The sequence below is a fragment of the Leuresthes tenuis genome, unplaced genomic scaffold (genome assembly GCF_036924035.1).
Source record: "Leuresthes tenuis unplaced genomic scaffold, fLeuTen1.0.hap1 SCAF_21, whole genome shotgun sequence".
NCBI classification, from domain to species: Eukaryota; Metazoa; Chordata; class Actinopteri; order Atheriniformes; family Atherinopsidae; genus Leuresthes; species Leuresthes tenuis.
In genome coordinates, this window is record NW_027325375.1 from 31,605,361 (window position 1) to 31,627,227 (window position 21,867).

The 21,867-nt window shown below is 46.8% G+C and overlaps 3 protein-coding genes across 3 annotated transcripts; 2 read left to right on the forward strand and 1 right to left on the reverse strand.

Moving 5' to 3' along the window:
* The first annotated feature begins 430 nt into the window (after positions 1–430).
* On the forward strand, positions 431–5,527 carry med31 (mediator complex subunit 31). Its single transcript, XM_072374558.1, has 4 exons — positions 431–698; positions 1,136–1,210; positions 1,325–1,421; positions 4,827–5,527. Exons 1-4 carry the CDS (start codon positions 689–691, stop codon positions 5,038–5,040), a joined length of 396 nt encoding a protein of 131 aa, XP_072230659.1. The 5' UTR covers positions 431–688; the 3' UTR covers positions 5,041–5,527.
* A 312-nt stretch (positions 5,528–5,839) lies between these two features.
* On the forward strand, positions 5,840–13,497 carry LOC140280008 (uncharacterized). The gene is made up of 9 exons (XM_072375256.1): positions 5,840–5,939; positions 7,772–7,984; positions 8,753–8,891; positions 8,974–9,116; positions 9,289–9,341; positions 11,069–11,193; positions 11,259–11,366; positions 12,673–12,882; positions 12,950–13,497. The coding sequence occupies exons 2-9, from the start codon at positions 7,782–7,784 to the stop codon at positions 13,256–13,258; spliced, it is 1,290 nt and encodes a 429-aa protein (XP_072231357.1). The 5' UTR covers positions 5,840–5,939; positions 7,772–7,781; the 3' UTR covers positions 13,259–13,497.
* A 2,795-nt stretch (positions 13,498–16,292) lies between these two features.
* LOC140279342 (P2Y purinoceptor 3) lies at positions 16,293–21,062 on the reverse strand. The gene is made up of 2 exons (XM_072374457.1): positions 20,629–21,062; positions 16,293–17,202 (listed from the first exon to the last, which is right to left on the reverse strand). Exons 1-2 carry the CDS (start codon positions 21,060–21,062, stop codon positions 16,293–16,295), a joined length of 1,344 nt encoding a protein of 447 aa, XP_072230558.1.
* Positions 21,063–21,867: the final 805 nt, after the last annotated feature.

Below are 21,867 nucleotides of genomic sequence, written 5' to 3' on the forward strand. Positions count from 1 at the left end.
CTTTTTGAGCTTTTTATTTTACTTTTTTTTTTAAAAAAGGAAAATGGTAATGCCACTGTTAATAAGCCTCAGAAAAGAACATCGTACAAAGTGCAAAGGAACAAATATTTCAAAGAAAAAACTCCAAACAAGATCTTTCGCTGATGGTCAACTGACTCAAAGACAGCAGCCACCTGAATAAAAACTGCTGGCATATTCCAGATAAACGAAGTGAAACTTGTTAGATACTGTCAGTTTACTTCTTGACCATCTTCCAGGTCAGTATTTTAAAAGAGAAACTGTCCTTGGTGTACGAACAATAAGAACAGAACATTCAAATAAAAAACACCTGATCAATAACGCGCTCATGTTATAAGTCGTTACACATGTGTCTCCTGCACTAAACACTGTCTCAGCTGGGTTTATGTTATCCGAAAGAAAAAGCAATACTTGAAAATGTTGCTCCATCGTTATCAAATGTCTCCCCCTGGTGTTCTGAAAGAGAACATCACAAGCCGTAAACAAAAGGCAATGTGTCGTAAAGACACTGTTTTCCGTTAAATATGTCCGCGCCCGTTTGATTGCGGTGGTTAAATCGTAAGAAACTGTGGCTTTCTAAGGATTTGTGTTCATATTCAACGTTTTGTGTTCAGCCTGTGATTCAGTCAGTAACTGAGTTCTTTCTGTGGAGCCGCTTCTTTCTGTAGCCATGGAAACAGGTTTGTAGCCGTTGTTGCGCTAATGTTAGCTTGTTAGCTTAGCCTCTGAACGAAGCTGGTCTGTGACTTAATGATTCAACATTTCCGTTGATTATTTGTAGAAAAGACACTTTCACGGCCGCCAGGCAGTTGACTATATGCCCTTTGAAACTTTGAAAGTTTAACTGTTTAACACTCGAGTTGTGAAATTCAAGTAAAGAATAAACAAAGCAGCTTTAAATTCGCACATTTTCTAATGGAGTCTGGTGCTGTATTTACTGATGGAAACGTAGGCGTGTCGTACTTCTCCAGATTTTAAACACTTTACAGGTATTATACATGGTATTATATGACTGTAGGTGTTTTTTTTAAATGAGTGTAAATGCTTTAAAAAGTAAAGCACGTTGTTTGCAGCAGTTTATCGTGCTTTGTGTTAACGCTGCTGTGTTCCGGTCCAGAGGAGCAGGCCAGGAACCGTTTCCAGTCCGAATTAGAGTTCGTCCAATGTTTGGCCAACCCGTACTACTTGAACTGTAAGTGTCCCGAGTAATTCGGCGTAATTTTGATCAACTTTAACCTTAACTCTCAGGTGACATCTTCACCTGTTCACCAGCAGGCCGCTGACCCTGTCGTGTGTTTGTGTGCAGTTTTGGCTCAGAGAGGCTTCCTGAGAGAGAAACCCTTCATCAACTACCTGAAGTACCTGCTGTACTGGAAGGAGCCGGAGTACGCCAAGTTCCTGAAGTAAGGCGAGCTGCAGGACTTCACACATTAGTATCAGACCGCCAGCTGGCTTTCAGGTTTTATTAAGTGCAATATTAGAGAAATCAGCTGGTCCTCACCAGGAGTTCAAATGAGGGGAAATCACTGCGTCATTATTTACTGAACACAGAAGCAGCATGTTCTTTTTAGAGAGAAGAGGCTTTCTCCAAACAAGCCATCCTTGTTCAGTCTTTTTCTAACTGTGCTGTCATGACCTTTAACCTTTAACATGCTAACTGAGGCCTGTAGAGTCTGAGATGTAGCTCTGGGCTTCTTCACCTTGGGGTGACCTTTAACCTTTAACATGCTAACTGAGGCCTGTAGAGTCTGAGATGTAGCTCTGGGCTTTTTCACCTCGGGGTGACCTTTAACCTTTAACATGCTAACTGAGGCCTGTAGAGTCTGAGATGTAGCTCTGGGCTTTTTCACCTCGGGGTGACCTTTAACCTTTAACATGCTAACTGAGGCCTGTAGAGTCTGAGATGTAGCTCTGGGCTTTTTCACCTTGGGGTGACCTTTAACCTTTAGCATGCTAACTGAGGCCTGTAGAGTCTGAGATGTAGCTCTGGGCTTTTTCACCTCGGGGTGACCTTTAACCTTTAGCATGCTAACTGAGGCCTGTAGAGTCTGAGATGTAGCTCTGGGCTTTTTCACCTTGGGGTGACCTTTAACCTTTAACATGCTAACTGAGGCCTGTAGAGTCTGAGATGTAGCTCTGGGCTTTTTCACCTCGGGGTGACCTTTAACCTTTAACATGCTAACTGAGGCCTGTAGAGTCTGAGATGTAGCTCTGGGCTTTTTCACCTTGGGGTGACCTTTAACCTTTAACATGCTAACTGAGGCCTGGAGAGTCTGAGATGTAGCTCTGGGCTTCTTCACCTTGGGGTGACCTTTAACCTTTAACCTGCTAACTGAGGCCTGTAGAGTCTGAGATGTAGCTCTGGGCTTTTTCACCTTGGGGTGACCTTTAACCTTTAGCATGCTAACTGAGGCCTGTAGAGTCTGAGATGTAGCTCTGGGCTTTTTCACCTTGGGGTGACCTTTAACCTTTAACATGCTAACTGAGGCCTGTAGAGTCTGAGATGTAGCTCTGGGCTTTTTCACCTTGGGGTGACCTTTAACCTTTAGCATGCTAACTGAGGCCTGTAGAGTCTGAGATGTAGCTCTGGGCTTTTTCACCTTGGGGTGACCTTTAACCTTTAGCATGCTAACTGAGGCCTGTAGAGTCTGAGATGTAGCTCTGGGCTTCTTCACCTTGGGGTGACCTTTAACCTTTAACATGCTAACTGAGGCCTGTAGAGTCTGAGATGTAGCTCTGGGCTTCTTCACCTTGGGGTGACCTTTAACCTTTAACATGCTAACTGAGGCCTGTAGAGTCTGAGATGTAGCTCTGGGCTTTTTCACCTCGGGGTGACCTTTAACCTTTAACATGCTAACTGAGGCCTGTAGAGTCTGAGATGTAGCTCTGGGCTTTTTCACCTCGGGGTGACCTTTAACCTTTAACATGCTAACTGAGGCCTGTAGAGTCTGAGATGTAGCTCTGGGCTTTTTCACCTTGGGGTGACCTTTAACCTTTAGCATGCTAACTGAGGCCTGTAGAGTCTGAGATGTAGCTCTGGGCTTTTTCACCTCGGGGTGACCTTTAACCTTTAGCATGCTAACTGAGGCCTGTAGAGTCTGAGATGTAGCTCTGGGCTTTTTCACCTTGGGGTGACCTTTAACCTTTAACATGCTAACTGAGGCCTGTAGAGTCTGAGATGTAGCTCTGGGCTTTTTCACCTCGGGGTGACCTTTAACCTTTAACATGCTAACTGAGGCCTGTAGAGTCTGAGATGTAGCTCTGGGCTTTTTCACCTTGGGGTGACCTTTAACCTTTAACATGCTAACTGAGGCCTGGAGAGTCTGAGATGTAGCTCTGGGCTTCTTCACCTTGGGGTGACCTTTAACCTTTAACCTGCTAACTGAGGCCTGTAGAGTCTGAGATGTAGCTCTGGGCTTTTTCACCTTGGGGTGACCTTTAACCTTTAGCATGCTAACTGAGGCCTGTAGAGTCTGAGATGTAGCTCTGGGCTTTTTCACCTTGGGGTGACCTTTAACCTTTAACATGCTAACTGAGGCCTGTAGAGTCTGAGATGTAGCTCTGGGCTTTTTCACCTTGGGGTGACCTTTAACCTTTAGCATGCTAACTGAGGCCTGTAGAGTCTGAGATGTAGCTCTGGGCTTTTTCACCTTGGGGTGACCTTTAACCTTTAGCATGCTAACTGAGGCCTGTAGAGTCTGAGATGTAGCTCTGGGCTTCTTCACCTTGGGGTGACCTTTAACCTTTAACATGCTAACTGAGGCCTGTAGAGTCTGAGATGTAGCTCTGGGCTTCTTCACCTTGGGGTGACCTTTAACCTTTAACATGCTAACTGAGGCCTGTAGAGTCTGAGATGTAGCTCTGGGCTTCTTCACCTTGGGGTGACCTTGCTGGGACGTCCACTCCTGGGAAGATTGACAGCTGTCCTGAATGTTTTCCACTTGTGAATAATCTTTCTCTCTGTAGAATGATGGACTCCAGATAGTCTGGAAATGGCCTTATAACCCTTCCCAGACTGATGGGCAGCAGCAGCTGCTTCTCTAAGATCATTGCTGGTGTCTTTCCTCCTTGGCATCGTGTTAAAACACACCTGAAAACTGACAGAACTCCTGCTTTTATAGAGCTGCTCACACTGACTGAGGATCAGTTAATCAGAGCATTGATCAGTTAATCAGAGCATTGATCAGTTAATCAGAGCATTGATCAGTTAATCAGAGCATTGATCAGTTAATCAGAGCATTGATCAGCAGCTCCTGGCTGCTACTCTTAGTTCCTGTGGAAACAGTGAGGGTTCACTTAGTTTGATACACTGAGTTTATTTATTAAAATGGTGGAAAAAGTCACGTGTTTGGACTGGTTTAAGAAAATTAACTGTTCTGTTGGCCTCTGTTTTCATGTAAAATACACCATATATTCACAGTTTTATGCATCTTTTGGTACTTTTGGGATTTTCCGTTGCTGCAGTGAATCTTTCTGGATAAAATCTTAATTCTTCATAATTCTGCTTCCCATTCTGCTCACACTGACTAATGATCAGTTAATCAGAGCATTGATCAGTTAATCAGAGCATTGATCAGTTAATCAGAGCATTGATCAGCAGCTCCTGGCTGCTACTCTTAGTTCCTGTGGAAACAGTGAGGGTTCACTTAGTTTTTCACACACTGATTCTGTGTTTTTGTTCAGTAGATAATGACTCAGGGATTTGCAGGCTCTCGTATCAGAATCAACTTGTTGTGGGTGTTCATTTTCTGCCAGTCTGTGGGTCTGCAGCGTGTCACGGTCTGACTCCGCCCTCTTCCCCCCCGCAGGTATCCTCACTGCCTGCACATGCTGGAGCTGCTGCAGTACGAACACTTCCGGAAGGAGCTGGTCAACGCTCAGTGCGCCAAGTTCATCGACGAGCAGCAGCTGCTGCACTGGCAGCACTACTCCAGGAAGCGTACGCGGCTGCAGCAGGCTCTGGCCGAGCAGCAGCAGCCCCAGCAGCAGCCGCCGCCGCACGGCAACGCCGCCGCCAAGTGATGCAGGACCAGGGAGGACAGGATTAAAGCTGATTGGGCCGTTTTCTTCTTCTTCTTTGGACATAAACTCCCTTAAAGAGTTGTCAGTTTGGACTCTGATCAAAGAGGCACCGCCTGCAAACTTCCTGTGTAGCATTTCAACTTAAACTGTCTTTTCGTGTTGACCTGAAACGGAAGGAAACCATGCGGCCGTTTACTGGAGCGTCTCAAATCTTAAATTAGATTCAGGAATAACGACTTCTTGACCCTGAAGGAAGACTGAGAGAAAAAAGAAATGATCAGCAGTTTTTATTTACATTTTTTCCATCAGTTTTCTCTCCTTTCATGGTAATAAAATATTCTAAAGGATTTTGTTTCATGTTATTTCTGTTGATTTAATGATAAATTTTTCTAACAAGTTAAATGCAGTCGTTCAACTAGCTTGAACGTAATTTTTTTGAGTGTTAAATGACTATTAACCCTACAATTCACATTTATACCAGCAGTTTTATTATTTGTAAATGTAACTTTTATACTGTAATCATGTCATCATCACTTATGATGCTTTTTTTGTTTGTTTTCTTTAATTTGTTTATTTTTAATTAAAAAAAAAGTGGTTTAATAGTAAACTGATAAATCTACCTGTTTTGTTAAATAACCACAAACCAAATATGTGTTCAGATGAAGCTCAATTTATTACAGGATGTTGCTTTTATTCTGAAGGACTCGGGTCGGAAGTAGTTTCTGTCTCATGCGGAACACCCTGAACGCTTCTCTTCATAACACCTCTGTCGTTCTGTTGTTACGTCACGGTGTTGTGTTGTGAAACGTCCCCGTCGGGAACGTGCTCCCGCGGTGACGTTCACCTGATTTCCGCCGCTGAACAGTTAGAGGCAGCGGGACCATTAACGACTGAACACGGTAACAGCTTTTATTGATGACAGCTGTTGTTATTTTACGTGATGTAATAGTCACATTTGTGTAATTGTCTGTTTAATATGTTTTACTAAAAAGTCTTAAAAGTTTGTATCTTTTGCTTTGGGCATGCGCAGTGGTGAGATCTTTTAACTAAGTTATTAAACTGTAGCATGTTAGCTTGTTAGCCGGTTTTACATTACAAATCAAGCACTTTTTCTCACTTTTCTCCACTTGAGTTCGGTTTTGTTCTTGTGAACAATGCGGAAAAGTTCAGCTCAGGTTCAAACAACATTTAAATGAACGTGTCGGTGTCAAAGTCCATTAAAACAACGTTAATCAGCTCCGGACTCGTTAAAAGTTCATGTAAAACTCAGGCGTTCTGCTCGTTATTTCCTGCCTTCTGCTTTGCTTCTTCTTGAATCTCCTTCACTGTCTGACTTAATAACCCAGTTGTTTCTCAGATGTCTCTGTTCTGGTGTTCTGAGATGCGTGTTCACATTAAAGAGCTACTGTCCATTCATCTGATGGCAGCTAAATGACTTTCACGGTGCTTTTCTGTCAGTAATCTGACAGAGAAGATGTTCAGCTCTGCTTCTGGTTCTGTCCCGGGTGATCCAATCAGCTGTAAATACAGGTGTGACGCACTCAGAGGTGGTCCAGTTCTGATCTGAACACATCCTGGGGACACCTGCTCACCAGGAGCAATTATCCACAGAGATGTGAACAAAGCAGCTGATTAATAAAGTTTGATTGAACCGAGGTGATTTCAGTGGAGCTTTTTATCAAAGGTTCTGGAGGTTCTGCTCCTGTTCTCAGGTCTGTGTGCAGGGATGGCAGAAAACCCTGATGAGGCACAGTTTTCTGTGCCACCGTGATGAAGGTTTTAAAACCACGGCAACAGATGCTGTCCTCGCTCATTTCCTGTTAACCCACCTCTGAACGTGGCTTCCTCCCCCAGTGGAGCAGTCCTTATGTCTGAGGTCCAGATGGGTGGAGCTGACCGCCGGGTAAACGTCCTGTAGCATCAGAGCCTGAACGCCTCCTCCTGTAGCATCAGACCCTGAACGCCTCCTCCTGTAGCATCAGACCCTGAACGTAGCATCAGACCCTGAACGCCTCCTCCTGTAGCATCAGACCCTGAACGTAGCATCAGACCCTGAACGCCGCCTCCTGTAGCATCAGACCCTGAACGTAGCATCAGACCCTGAACGCCTCCTCCTGTAGCATCAGACCCTGAACGTAGCATCAGACCCTGAACGCCGCCTCCTGTAGCATCAGACCCTGAACGCCTCCTCCTGTAGCATCAGACCCTGAACGCCTCCTCCTGTAGCATCAGACCCTGAACGTAGCATCAGACCCTGAACGCCTCCTCCTGTAGCATCAGACCCTGAACGTAGCATCAGACCCTGAACGCCGCCTCCTGTAGCATCAGACCCTGAACGCCTCCTCCTGTAGCATCAGACCCTGAACGCCTCCTCCTGTAGCATCAGACCCTGAACGTAGCATCAGACCCTGAACGCCTCCTCCTGTAGCATCAGACCCTGAACGCCTCCTCCTGTAGCATCAGACCCTGAACGCCGCCTCCTGTAGCATCAGACCCTGAACGCCTCCTCCTGTAGCATCAGACCCTGAACGTAGCATCAGACCCTGAACGTAGCATCAGACCCTGAACGCCGCCTCCTGTAGCATCAGACCCTGAACGCCGCCTCCTGTAGCATCAGACCCTGAACGCCTCCTCCTGTAGCATCAGACCCTGAACGCCTCCTCCTGGAGCATCAGACCCTGAACGCCTCCTCCTGGAGCATCAGACCCTGAACGCCTCTCTGTGCCTGCAGGGCGAGGAGGATGTTGCAGCGCGTGGCGGTGGTCGGCGCCGGGGCGGCCGGGCTCTGCGCGGCCCGACACGTCCTCTCCCGTCCCGGCAGCTTCGCCCCCCCGGTGGTGTTCGAGCTCTCGGAGAACATCGGCGGCACCTGGTGTTACGACGAGCGCGTGGGGACGCACGCCAACGGGCAGCCGGTTCACAGCAGCATGTACAGAGACCTCAGGTGGGTCCGCACCTCTGTGTCGCCATGGCTACCTCTGTGTTGCCATGGCTACCTCTGTGTTGCCATGGCTACCTCTGTGTTGCCATGGCTACCTCTGTGTTGCCATGGCTACCTCTGTGTTGACATGGCATCCTCTGTGTTGCCATGGCTACCTCTGTGTTGACATGGCTACCTCTGTGTTGACATGGCATCCTCTGTGTTGCCATGGCTACCTCTGTGTTGCCATGGCTACCTCTGTGTTGCCATGGCTACCTCTGTGTTGACATGGCATCCTCTGTGTTGCCATGGCTACCTCTGTGTTGACATGGCATCCTTTGTGTTGCCATGGCATCCTCTGTGTTGCCATGGCTACCTCTGTGTTGCCATGGCATCCTCTGTGTTGCCATGGCTACCTCTGTGTTGACATGGCATCCTCTGTGTTGCCATGGCTACCTCTGTGTTGCCATGGCATCCTCTGTGTTGCCATGGCTACCTCTGTGTTGCCATGGCTACCTCTGTGTTGCCATGGCTACCTCTGTGTTGCCATGGCTACCTCTGTGTTGCCATGGCATCCTCTGTGTTGCCATGGCATCCTCTGTGTTGCCATGGCTACCTCTGTGTTTCTGTTTCTTCTTGTTTCTGTTTCTCTGTGTTTCTGTTTCTTCTTGTTTCTGTTTCTCTTTGTTTCTGTTTCTTGTTCTTTCCGTTTCTCCTCGTTTCTCCTCCTTGTCGCCCACCGCCTGATCTCTTGTCTGAGTTTGGCGGCGGCTGACTTTCTTTTCCCTCCAGGACCAACCTGCCCAAAGAAGTGATGATGTTCCCTGACTTCCCCTTTGACCCCGAGCTGAGCAGCTTCCTGCCCCATCAGGAGGTCCAGAGGTACCTGGAGAAGTTCTGCCAGAGCCACAACATCCGGCCCCACATCCGGGTGAGTCGTCCTCCTCTTACTGAAGCCGTGCTCCTCTCAGCTGGAATACTCAGTGTCTCCTCTTCCACTCCTCGTCTGTCAGTTCGGCGCCGTGGTGGAAAAGGTGAAGCCCGTTGGCATGACAACAGGCGGCGTGGAGGAGAAGACGACGTGGGAAGTGACGTCATCGGATTCGTCCGGTTGTCAGAAAACGGAGACGTTTGACTCGGTGTTCGTGTGCTCGGGGTGAGGCATTCAAGGGTCACTGTGACATCATCATCTGGTCAACGGTGCATTCAGGGGCTGAACTGAAAGTCTGACAGCAGAGTTCCTGCGTTCAGAGGCTGTGATGTGCAGAGGTTCAGTTTCACCTGAACGTTTCCGGGGTTCGTCCTGATGCTTGACTTTTGTTTTCCAGGCACTACTCTGACCCTCACATCCCTCCCATCCCAGGGCTGCAGAACTTCTCAGGTAGGTTGGTTCTGTTCCTGCTGAAAACACTGAAACATGGCTCCTCTTTGACACTTTCACACTCAGACCGGAGGTTTATTCAGGTGCTTCTGTCACATCAAATCAGAGTAACAGGCAACCAAAGGGAAGTGTAAGCCACTGCCGGGGTCCTATGGATGGATCCGAACCAGGATCTTAAGGTGGACTCTGGGGTTGATGGTGGGACATGTGAGGACTCAGTCAGAAGCCTCGCAGCAGACGTTCCAAAGAGTTTTAATCCCAATAATCCAGAGCTGGTGGAATAAATGCAGGAAGAAGAGTTTCCAGCTCAGAGCGGGACTCAATGGGACTGAACCGGGAAATATTTCTGAAGAGATAAAAACAGGAGAAGCAGAGATTTGAGCATCCAAAGTGAAAGCTGAGAGGAAAGTTAGCCCAAGGTTCCTGATGGAAGATTTATCAGAAGAAGCAGGAGGACCCAGAGTTTCCCTGAGCTGAGACACAGATCTGTGGAGCTCAGACTCTGTTTCCTCCTCATTAAGGTGGAGAAAGCTGTCAGACATCCAACTTTCAACAGAGCAGCTGAGAAAGATCTGCAGCTGAGAAAGATCTGCAGCTGAGAAAGATCTGCAGCTGAGAAAGATCTGCAGCTGAGAAACATCTGCAGCTGAGAAAGATCTGCAGCTGAGAAAGTTCTGAAAGAGAAAGATCTACAGCTGAGAAACATCTGCAGCTGAGAAAGATCTGCAGCTGAGAAAGATCTGCAGCTGAGGAAGATCTGCAGCTGAGAAACATCTGCAGCTGAGAAAGATCTGCAGCCGAGAAAGATCTGAAACAGAAAGATCTACAGCTGAGAAAGATCTGCAGCTGAGAAAGATCTGCAGCTGAGAAAGATCTGCAGCTGAGAAAGATCTGCAGCTGAGGAAGATCTGCAGCTGAGAAACATCTACAGCTGAGAAAGATCTGCAGCTGAGAAAGATCTGCAGCTGAGAAAGATCTGCAGCTGTGAAAGATCTGCAGCTGAGGAAGATCTGCAGCTGAGAAAGATCTGCAGCTGACAAAGATCTGCAGCTGACAAAGATCTGCAGCTGACAAAGATCTGCAGCTGACAAAGATCTGCAGCTGACAAAGATCTGCAGCTGACAAAGATCTGCAGCCGAGAAAGATCTGCAGCCGAGAAAGATCTGCAGCCGAGAAAGATCTGCAGCTGAGAAACATCTGCAGCTGAGAAAGATCTGAAAGAGAAAGATCTGCAGCTGAGAAACATCTGAAAGAGAAACATCTGCAGCTGAGAAAGATCTGCAGCTGAGAAACATCTGCAGCTGAGAAACATCTGCAGCTGACAAAGATCTGCAGCTGAGAAACATCTGCAGCTGAGAAACATCTGCAGCTGAGAAACATCTGCAGCTGACAAAGATCTGAAAGAGAAACACAGCTGAATGTCATCTGCATAGTGAGAGGACTCCTCCTTAAAGAGGGAGCAGATAGAACAGGAACCCAGAAGTGAACCCTGTGGGACACCGTAGCCACAGAAAATGATGGTTCAGGGGAACCACTGCAGAGCAGACCCTGATGCACCCACCCAGGATCTCAGCCCACAGTGGGATGTTCAGCAGTATCAGAGGCCCGGTCCAACATCAGCAGAACATCCCTGAGCATCAGCCCTGCTGTATTTATCAGTTCTACCTCCCGTATCCTCTGTTTCACGGTGCATTTCTGGGCTCTGAACCCGAACCCTCCCTTTGCAGGACAGGTGCTCCACAGCCACTCGTACAGGTGCGCAGAGCCCTTCTCAGGTCGGTCTGTGGTGGTTCTGGGAGCCAAAGCTTCAGGACTGGACATCTCCATTGAACTGGCCAAAGGTGGCGCTCAGGTAAGACGTGATAAACGGCAGACAGGTGAGCTCTTCCTGGTCTCTGACTCTGACCCGCCCTGCAGGTGACTCTGAGCCACGGCTACCCTCGCTTCACCTTTCCTCTTCCTCCCGGGATTCAGCAGTCCAGCTCACTGGTGGCGGTCGAGGACGACGGCAGCGTTCGCTTCCAGGTGACTTACTCCATCATTTCATAAGCTCCACCCCCTGAAAGTAAGCAGCTTTGTTCTGGTCAAAGAGAATCAGAGATTCTCTGCTTCATGTCTCATTAGTTTCATTTAATTTGTTAATGAACGTCCGTTTTTATATTTTAGACCTGAAACATATCCCAATGAAAGTTGGAATGGAGCCAATTTAGGTCTAATAAAGACAGGAAATAATAATGATGTTAGGAACAGCTGATTTTATCCCTGATCTGGTCCTAAAGCAGCCTCCATGAAGGCAAAGATGTTCAGAGGAGCTCCAGTTTGTGTTTAAAACAATGTTCCTCAGAGAAAGACTGGAAGGGATCTGCATATTTCTGCCTCTACAGAGCAGAATATCATTAAAGCATTCAGGGAATCTGGAGGAGTTTCAGTGTAAAGGACGAGGGAGCAAGCCTAAGCTGGACCCCGTGACCTCTGACCCCTCAGACGCTGCATCAAGAACCGTCATTCATCAGCAGCTGATAGAAGCACCTGGACAAGGGATTACTGTGGAAACCTTTGTCAAGCACCACAATACAGAGTTCCATTCACAAGCTTTACTGTGCAGGAAAGAAGCCTGATGTTAACCTCGTCCACTTCTCTGGGCTCGGAGGTGTCTGGGATGGACCGTCACACGGTGGAAACGTGTGCTGTGGTCAGACCCATCAGTATTCCACATCTTTGGTGGAAGAAATGGAGCAAAGAGCAAAAGCAGCATCCAGCCTGCTGTCAGCAGCCAGTCCCTGCAGCCAGGCTCTGTGATGGTATGGGGTTGGATCAGGGGGCAAAGCTCATTTCCACTTCTGTGACGGCAGCATTAATGCAGAAAAGTTCCCTGAGATTTTACAGCAACATATGCTGCCTTCAAGGCCACATCTTTTCCTGGGACGTCCCAGCATTGTTCAAGCAGACCATGGAAAACCACATTCTGCCACATTCCAAAGGCCTGGCTGAGGAAGAAGAGGTACGGGTGCTGGACTGGCTGCCTGCAGTCCTGACCTGTCCCCAGCAGAGAAACAACCACCCCCCCGCACTGCTGCACACCTTAAGACCTGTTTAAGGAAGAATGGGACAAAATAACAGCTGGAACTCTGCATCACCTGGTTTCCTCAGAGTCAGAGCGGCTTTAAGTGTTGGCAGAAGGAAACAAAGTGGGAAAAGGTTCACTGACTTTATGGGATGCTGCAGGTCTGAGGTGTAGAAATGATGTTTGTTACCAGATTAAATGAAGCATGAAGTGAGCAGCTTGGCGGTCGCTGCAGACAGACTAAAGCTTGTTGAACTGATGCTTTAGGACGGCTCGGTGGGCCGGGCCGACGCCCTGATGTTCTGCACCGGGTACAACTTCAGGTTTCCCTTCCTGAGCGCGGCTGAGCTGGGTTTGGAGATCCAGGACCACGTGGTGTCCCCTCTGTACCGCTTCCTGTGCCCCCCCGCCTTCCCCTCGCTCTTCTTCATCGGCATCTGTAAGATCATCTGCCCGTTCCCCAACTTCGACTGCCAGGTGAGTGCGAGCCGGCGAGGAGGCGGAGCCTCGGAGAACCCGTCTCAGACTCCTCTCTCTTCCGCAGGTCCAGTTCGCTCTGGCCGTGTTGGACGGGTCCGTGACCTTGCCGACTCGGGCGCAGATGGAGGACGAAGTCCGGCGCCAGCTGCAGGAGAAACTGGATCGAGGAGTGGAGCGGCGCCACCTGCTGAAGATGGACCAGGACCAGTGGGAGTACTGCCAGGCGCTGGCGCGCTGCGCCGGGTTCCCGCCGCTGCCGCCGGTCGTTCGCAGCCTGTACGAGGAGGTGTGGCGACAGCGGCGGGTTCACCCCCAGAACTACCGGGACCTCAACTACCGGCTGGTGAGCGCCACCCGGTGGGAGCAGGTGTGAACAGCAGGAAGTGTCACGTTTGGTTGCTTTGTTCTGTTAATGAGTTCAATCACTGAATGATTCTTTCAGATCTGAATCAGCTCCTTCTGAGTCACTCCGATTATGTCTGATTTTATAAATATTTATATAATATCACACTTTATTCTCAAAGCCACAGACTATCATCTGGTTGATGTTTTCTTCATTGTTTAAGCTGATTCTGTGAAATATTTCTTTAATCATGTTCAGTCACATAAATAAAAGCCTTTCTGTGAACATGTGTTGCAGCTTTGTTATTACGCTAAATTTAAATGAGAAGAAGAAGAAGAAGCTCCGCCCTGTTTCTGTTTGAAGGGTTCGTGCATCAGGAGACGATCGAATGAATATCATCAGGCCTTAAAATGAGGTGAATCCAACCTCATCAAACTGTCTTTGTTCACTGAATAAAGTGTTTCAGACTCTGAAAATACAAATCTGCTCACATTAGGCAGTAATGGCTGATCAGGTGTGTATTTATGTTTCTGTTTCTGTATTTATCACCACGCCTGAAACGTGCGCTCCTTTTAACTTCAGCTGAGGTTTAACTTCCATCTTGAAACAGTCAACTTCTCAAACAGGGTTTTGTGTCTGATATGTTTCTGTTTCTGTATTTAGCAGACACTTTTATCCAAAGCGACTTACAAATGAAGATATAACAGCTTTATATAAAGCTAACAATAAGCTAACAATAAGCTAACAATAAGCTAACAAAAAGCTAACAATAAGCTACATAGAAGGAACCCAGGAGTCGGACTCTGTCAGAGGGGACAGAGTAGAGATAGGGTGCAGGCATAGAAGGAGGTGCAGAAAGATAAAGTGCAGAGATAGAGGGGGGAGGGAAGTACAAGGTAAGTGCTGGGATTTATATTTATCTGAATAAAGGCCTGTGGAAAACGTTGCTTTGGAGTCAGATGGTGTCCAACGTTGGTTATCTTCATGTCGGATGGACTTAACCCCTGCAGTGGCTTCCTTTGGGTCAGGGTCAACCCATCAGAGGTCAACCCATCAGAGGTCAACCCATCAGAGGTTAACCCATCAGAGGTTAACCCATCAGAGGTTAACCCATCAGAGGTCAACCCATCAGAGGTTAACCCATCAGAGGTCAACCCATCAGAGGTCAACCCATCAGAGGTTAACCCATCAGAGGTCAACCCATCAGAGGTCAACCCATCAGAGGTCAACCCATCAGAGGTCAACCCATCAGAGGTTAACCCATCAGAGGTTAACCCATCAGAGGTCAACCCATCAGAGGTCAACCCTGACAGAGACGACCTGATTAATGATCTGTGAGGGCGAACGGAGCCTCATGTTAACCATGAACCATGAACGCAGAGAACTGAGATCAACAACAGGCTTTAATCCAGTCAGAGCGCCACACGACTCCAAAATACAGACTGAGGAACAACACGGGAAGCAGGAAGTACAGGTAACATGGCTGCTGTTCGCTAATTACAGTTTGATTCTCTCAGATTCACAGGTTCAGATGTGCGTAATCCCCCTTTAAACCTCCACATGCACACAGGAATCTGGTTTTAACGTTACATGCTGTTGCACACACCTGTGAACCGTTACCTGCACAGATACAGACAGTTCGCTTCATTATTCCACACAAACAGGAAGTTACACAGCATGTCATCGTTTGCTCTCTGGCTCCCCCTGCAGTTGTGGAATGTAACACCACTGTCATAAAACAAATGTCTGTGTGAACCCTGCACGTGCACAGCCGTGCACGTGGATTTATTGTCACGTTAAAGAGGCCACAAAGACAAAACGAACCAAACCAAAGTCAGAACTGAACCTCAGCCTCCGAGGGCTCAGTTTCAGGCCCAAAATGTGCATAAAAAACATACTTTTAAGGTTCACAAACTTCTCTGGTGTTGCATAGAACAAACTTTAGAAAGTCTCTGCAGGTGAAGTCCATCCGTAGGGTAATTATGACGTCTTTCGGTTGTGTTTGTGAGAAGATCCGAGAGTAAAAAAAAGGTATACGACAGGATTCATGTGATCCTGCTGCTTCCTGCTGACTTTAAGCTCTTCTCATGTGACAAAAAAACATCAATAAAAAGTGTGGATCTGAGCATTTCTGGAAGCTACAAAAATCTCCAACACAGATTGTTTTAAAGCACTTTTTAAGACCTACATCTCAAAAGCATGTGACTTTTAAAGCCTCCATATTGTGTAAAACTCCTTCTTCCTGCTCCTGGGAGCAGATATCAGAGCGTCTGAGGTCACCAGCAGGTGTAAAACTCCCCCAAACACAACCCTGGGATTCATTTAGTTCCCTTTGTTTGAAAGTTCCTCATTTAACGAACCGTTCTGATTTCCATCTCTAAATTACGTCGCTCCTTAAGTTGGCTCCGCCTCCTCTGTTAGGCCCCGCCCACTCATATTTATGCTTATGGTGGCAGGCTTTATGGCCCTTTTGGAAGAATTTCAGGGTACAAACTATTTTAAAAGTTTATTTTCTGTCTGAATAAAAGGAGATTTAGCTGCGGTGGAGGATTATTGAGACAATTAACCTGAAGATATTTATGCCAGTTAAGGGCATTAAAACATGTTCAAAGGGTGTGAAGTCACTGATTTAAGGATGAAAATACAGAGTCTGGACAATAGTTTCAATGCAGTGAAAACAGTTCAGCAGCAGGTTTAACAGGTGAACATTTCTACAAACTCTTTACCAGCTCATCAGTGGAGTTCATAAGGTCATGTAGGGTAACAATGTTTGATCAGTTAATCTGATCAAAGTAAGAGACAACAGTTCAAAGACGGCTCACCTGATTTATTAATCATCTGATTGGTGTGTGGAGACGAAACTATAGATTTTTTACTGGAACTTCAGGCCTTCTCACAATAGTAAATGGAAAAGTGTTCACTTGGTTGATTGATTCGAAATGTAATGAAAATTTAAGCAGAAACTTGGCTCGTGATGAAACTTGTAACAACAGCTTCCTGCTTGATTTCGTCCTGCAGCGTCAGGTTCTACTTTCCTTTTCAAAGAAGTAGAGATTAAGATGTCTTAGAAGATGACCCTCGATGACTTGGATTCATTCTCCATGTGCACCTCCCTCTCAACCTTCTCGGCTGCATCCTGGTCATCCTCACCAGCTCCCTCCTTCCTCAGTATCGTCAGTGGCCACCAGAGGGAGCCGTTGCGGCGGTCTCGGCGGACGGTGCGCTCTACTGGCCAGCAGCAGGAGGCGCCTTTATCACCCGTCAGGAAGTAGAGGAGGGCGTTGAGCCAGGCATTGCAGGACGCCAGCGGCCTGGTGACCTTATAGCAGATAGAGACGGCCTTCATGGCGTTGCATCCACCAAGCTGCCCCCGCCGCAGGAGCAGGAACAGCGTGCGAGTCACGTGAAATGGCAGGAAGCAGAGTGCGAACAGCAGTGTGATGGTTACAATGGTTTTTATGGATTTCCGCCTCCGGCGGATGTAATGTGAGTACTGGGAGCCTGAAATGGAGACCGAGGTTCTCTCTCGATCTCGAATCCCTTCTGCTCGCCCGTCCCCAACTGGACCGTCCTCGCCGCCCTCTACTGAACTGGGTGGAGAGCGCAGGGTCTGAAATATCGTCCGGACCACCTGAGAGTAGCACCAGGCGATGATGACGAAGGGCACAAAGAAGCCCAGGAGGTGGAGGACGATGCCGTACGGGACGTAGTCTGCAAACTCCTTATCGATGGCGTCGTCCCAGCAGTTCATGTAGCCCTCCTCGTACGGTTCCCCGGTCCTGTTCTCGTCACCCCTCATCCCCTCAAGATCGACAGCCCCGCCGCCTCCTCTCATAACGTATCCTGTCTGGGCGAACCGAAAGATGGGACAGGTGAGTATGAAAACCACCACCCACACCAGCGCACAGGTCCCCTTCACCACCCGCTTGCTCTCCAGAGTGATGGTCCTCATTGGATGGCAGATCCCCAGATACCTGTGGACAGAAGAGCTGTGGTGAGTTCAAACCCAAAACTGTCATCTTGTTCTTCCAAAGAGAACAAAACTAACCCCTTAACCCTCCCCACAATGAATAAAACAGGCTGAAAGCCCCACATTAACATCAAATCATGTTTCTATTCACTACCACCAGATCACAGATGTGTTTTATCCCAATTATCCCTGAATTAATGCGTCTTCAGATTCAAAATGTTCCAGTAAACTCATGAGGAAGTGAATGAAACAAAACGCTGCATCAGTGACGCCGTTAGCTCACGCGGCTAACAGGAAGTGTTCAGCCGTTAGCTCGTGCAGCTAACAGGAAGTGTTCGGCCGTTAGCTCATGCAGCTAACAGGAAGTGTTCGGCCGTTAGCTCATGCAGCTAACAGGAAGTGTTCGGCCGTTAACTCATGCAGCTAACAGGAAGTGTTCGGCCGTTAGCTCACGCAGCTAACAGGAAGTGTTCGGCCGTTAGCTCACGCAGCTAACAGGAAGTGTTCGGCCGTTAGCTCACGCGGCTAACAGGAAGTGTTCGGCCGTTAGCTCGTGCAGCTAACAGGAAGTGTTCGGCCGTTAGCTCACGCGGCTAACAGGACGTGTTCTGCCATTAGCTCACGCGACTAACAGGAAGTGTTCGGCCGTTAGCTCACGCGGCTAACAGGAAGTGTTCGGCCGTTAGCTCACGCGGCTAACAGGAAGTGTTCGGCCGTTAGCTCATGCGGCTAACAGGAAGTGTTTATATGGAATATGTCCGGGTGAAATTTAGAGAAAATTAATCAAAATATTTAAAAAGAGAACATGTTTTGATTCAAATCTTTGATGAAGATTCAGTGAGTGAGAATTTCCCTCAGAGAGGATTTCAACCCCCGCAGAGGTGAGGGAGGCACGGGTCGACCTGAAGGTGATGACGGGGAAAAGGTGGACATACATCTCAAACAGTGAAGCCAAAGTCAAGATCTGATTGAAAGACATTTTACTGATTCCTACTGATCTTCCTTTACTGCCGTTAAGTCCCTAACATTTAAAAGATTTAAGGCTATCCGAGTAGCCTTAAAGAGACATATACAGTGTAAATAGGATTGGTCCCAAAATAGATCCTTGTGGAATTCCACTAGTGACCGAACCTGTATTAACAGAAGTTTTCATCCAAAAGTGATTCGAATCATGGGTGTTTCCATCAAAAGTACGGACTTTGGTGAAAATTACGAACTCGCACGAGTTTTCTAACCTCCAGCTGCACATTTCCGCACGGAGCTCTTGAGATATGCTGGTATTTCTCTGCTGTTTACTGTCAAGGTTATTTGTTTCTTCTTAATTAAAGTTAAAAACGCCACAACTTCTTCCTCGTTCCACACAGATCTTCCGTTGTCCGCCATGTTTGTTGTCTTGTGAGTGGGTGCGCTACGTCAGACTTGATGCTAACGTAGCTGTTTCCATCACTTTCGAATCCACCAAAACCCGGCGTGAGCGTATTTTCATTTGTGTGAATCAGGGGATTTTAATTCGAATTATGGCCTTTCCATCATAATTTTCCGATGCGATACTTTTCGAAGCGCAACTAAACAGGCTGATGGAAACGCACCTGGTTCAGTTTTCCTACGCTGCTCAACACACGAAAACACTTTGAGCGAACAGCAGTCAATGCGAAAGTCAATGCCCATTCGAAACATTCGTGATCCAGCTGTTGTGACACAGCAGGACTTCACACCCACATCAAACCAGAACAACATCAGCACCGATCGCAGTCTCTGCCCGTTTAAAACAAATTTATCAGCAAATTCCAGTTTCACCCATAAAAAAAGAAAAAATCCACGTACAAAACGCGACAAATCTGATGCTAAAAACGGAGTTTGAAAAATCCTCCAGCTGTGGCTGCCTCCACCGGCAGACCAAAGGTACGTCTAATATGATATATTTTATATCATTTTAATCTTTTCAGGCGAGATCGAGTCACCTGTTACCAAAATTACCAAAAGAAAACAAACTAATTTTATTTATTTATTTGTAGCGTCTTTTTCTATGAAAATAGTAACGTTAGCGCTGGTTTGCATCCCTGTTACTATTGTCTTTTATTGTTTTTATTTAATTCATTTCTCATCAAAGATATTAAACATTATAGTATTTTTAACATTAATGACATACAATCAAAAGAAATGTATTCATTCATCCCTGTTACTCTAATTTCAGGCTGTAACCAAAAACAATTGTTTTTGTAGCTTAAATTCAGTTGTAATAGTTTTAATGATGTTGTCTCTGAGTAAAGGATTGAAAACGTGAGATAACAGCAGAGAACACAACTAAAATATCCCATAAAAAGTGTAACTTTGATGCCTGAGTCAGACCAAATCTAATAATTCACTGACATTTATCAAATAAAAGATTGATTCTTAACAGTAGTTGGGGCCTAAACTTCTGGAATGACCCTGCTCAGACTTCAGGAAACGAGTTGAAACTTTAGGTAAGTCAGCAGCTTTTCAGCTTTGGCAGGAAACTCTGGACACTTTCCAGCCTCTGATTGGCTCAAAGGTCACAGAGTCTGATTTGTTTCACAGCTACTGTCCTGTGAGGCAGACGTTCACAGAGCCATCAAAAATTAACATTACCTGGAAAATATTTGTGCACATAATGTACCGTTTGCACATTAGTGATGCTGTTGTTGTCTTTCGACCTGAGTTATATAGTTACTGTAGATGCTATTTCCTACAGTGAGGAACCTTGGAGTTATTTCTGACATATAAAACAGGTTTCTAGGACGTAATGTTGTCCCCTCTTTCCTGTCCTCTCAGCCCCAGCTGGTCCAGGCAGATGGACCCTTCCTGGTTCTGGTTCTGATGGAGGTTTCTTCCTGTTAAAAGGAGTTTTTTCTCTCCACAGTCGCCTCGTGCAGCTCAGGACGGGGATTGAATCAGAGGGAAGTTTCAGTGCAACCTGTTGGTTTCTTTAGCTAGGTAGCTAGGCTAAAAGCTAGGCTAGGCTTGAATTGGACTAATTTGGAATTTGACATATTGGACTTGATTGGATTACGATGAATTGGATTCAAATCGGCTTGAATTGGACTGTGTTTTTGTTGGATTTGTTGTAATTTGGCTTTGAATTTAATTGAACAAGGTGACACAATTATTACATTTCTCTTTATTTCCAATTTATCCGGTTTCATTCTGTTGTGGGAGGGTAAGAAATCACTCAATTCAATTCAAACCTCCATCAGAACCAGGAAAGTTGTTGTTTCCTTTTCTTCTGCAGAGGCACCGAGTCGAGAATCAGAACTCTTTAAGGCCTGTTTTTTTAAGTAAAACTAAACCATACACTGGCAGTAATAACTGATTAAACAAAGCAGGACTTAGCGTTTGTTTATGGATTTTAAGCATCAGTAACCACCCATCGGAGGGGAAAGGGATTACCCCATAAAGTCCAGAGTCCTACCTGTGCACGGAGATGCAGGTGAGGAAGAAGATGGAGCAGTAGAGGTTGAAGTAGAAGAGGAAGCGTACGAGGCGGCACATGAAGTCCCCGAAAACCCAGCGGTCTCTCAGCATGTAGCTCGCCACCAGGAAGGGCAGCGACAGGCCGTACATCAGGTCGGTGGTGGCCAGGTTCACCATGTAGATCAGAGAGGTGTTCCAGCGTCGCCCGCCGCCACCACAGCGGCGGCGGCGGCACGAGCGCAGCAGCACCACCGAGTTCAGTGTGAGGCTGAAGAGGAAGGTCAGCGAGTAGCAGACGGGCAGGAAGACGTACTTGTAGGATTCATCAAAGCTGCAAGATGAGGGCGGCGAGACGCCGGAGGTGTTGGGATGAGAACTCCCAGCCAGCAAAGTGACGGGTGGAGAGCTGCTGGAGGCCCGACTCAGCCCCATGACGAACCTCTGAGGGTTAAATGTGGTCGAGGTGAGTCAGTTCTGCTTCATCTGGCATCATTGTACCCCCGTCTATCTATCTATCTATCTATCTATCTATCTATCTATCTATCTATCTATCTATCTATCTATCTATCTATCTATCTATCTATCTATCTATCTATCTATGAATCTATCTATCTATGAATCTATCTATCTATCTATCTATGAATCTATCTATCTATCTATCTATCTATGAATGAATCTATCTATCTAGTCTCTGCCTCTGTTCTCTGAGGACTGATCCATATCTGTAACATAGAGCAAAGAAAACACAGTCATTAGTTCGTGGCGAATGTACTACCGGCGTGTTCTGCTGATGAAGACCATGTCTTGCTCCATTAGCCCCTAAATCATTAACACGGCTTTCCGGAAACCTCCATTCACCTGAGTAGTCGCCGTGTGCAGCGGCTCATTGGCCAGTCCCAGCTGCTGAAGCGTTCGGGTCAGGGTTTACATTAAAGCCTGTGTCAAGGTGTTCTGTAGGGAAACTGAAGCTCCTTCAAAGTGTAAATACTGTACTGTGCTTATTTATCAGTGTAGTTGTAGAGATCTTTGGGATTTAAAACTGTCATTTTTACATTTAATTAACAAAATCCATGACTTTCTCACAGTTTTTTGCTATTTGACATGTTATTATTGGTAACTTCAAAGCCAACGATCTCAGCAACTGTCAAATGTGTTGCCTTTACACTTAATAGGCTCATTCCCACTGTAGGAACCTTTTGCAGTTCCTAGAACCTTTTCAGGCATAGGGCCGTTTTTT

Bases quoted from the DNA above. Each gene is read 5' to 3' on its own strand.
- LOC140280008 (XM_072375256.1), top strand. From the start codon at position 7,782: ATGTTGCAGCGCGTGGCGGTGGTCGGCGCCGGGGCGGCCGGGCTCTGC. The intron at 8,892-8,973 runs GTGAGTCGTCCT...CTCGTCTGTCAG, and splicing joins ACATCCGGCCCCACATCCGG to TTCGGCGCCGTGGTGGAAAA. The intron at 11,367-12,672 runs GTGACTTACTCC...CTGATGCTTTAG, and splicing joins ACGGCAGCGTTCGCTTCCAG to GACGGCTCGGTGGGCCGGGC.
- LOC140279342 (XM_072374457.1), bottom strand. From the start codon at position 21,062: ATGGGGCTGAGTCGGGCCTCCAGCAGCTCTCCACCCGTCACTTTGCTG. The intron at 17,203-20,628 runs GTAGGACTCTGG...TTCTGTCCACAG, and splicing joins ACCTGCATCTCCGTGCACAG to GTATCTGGGGATCTGCCATC.
- med31 (XM_072374558.1), top strand. The intron at 1,211-1,324 runs GTAAGTGTCCCG...GTTTGTGTGCAG, and splicing joins CAACCCGTACTACTTGAACT to TTTTGGCTCAGAGAGGCTTC. The intron at 1,422-4,826 runs GTAAGGCGAGCT...TCCCCCCCGCAG, and splicing joins GAGTACGCCAAGTTCCTGAA to GTATCCTCACTGCCTGCACA.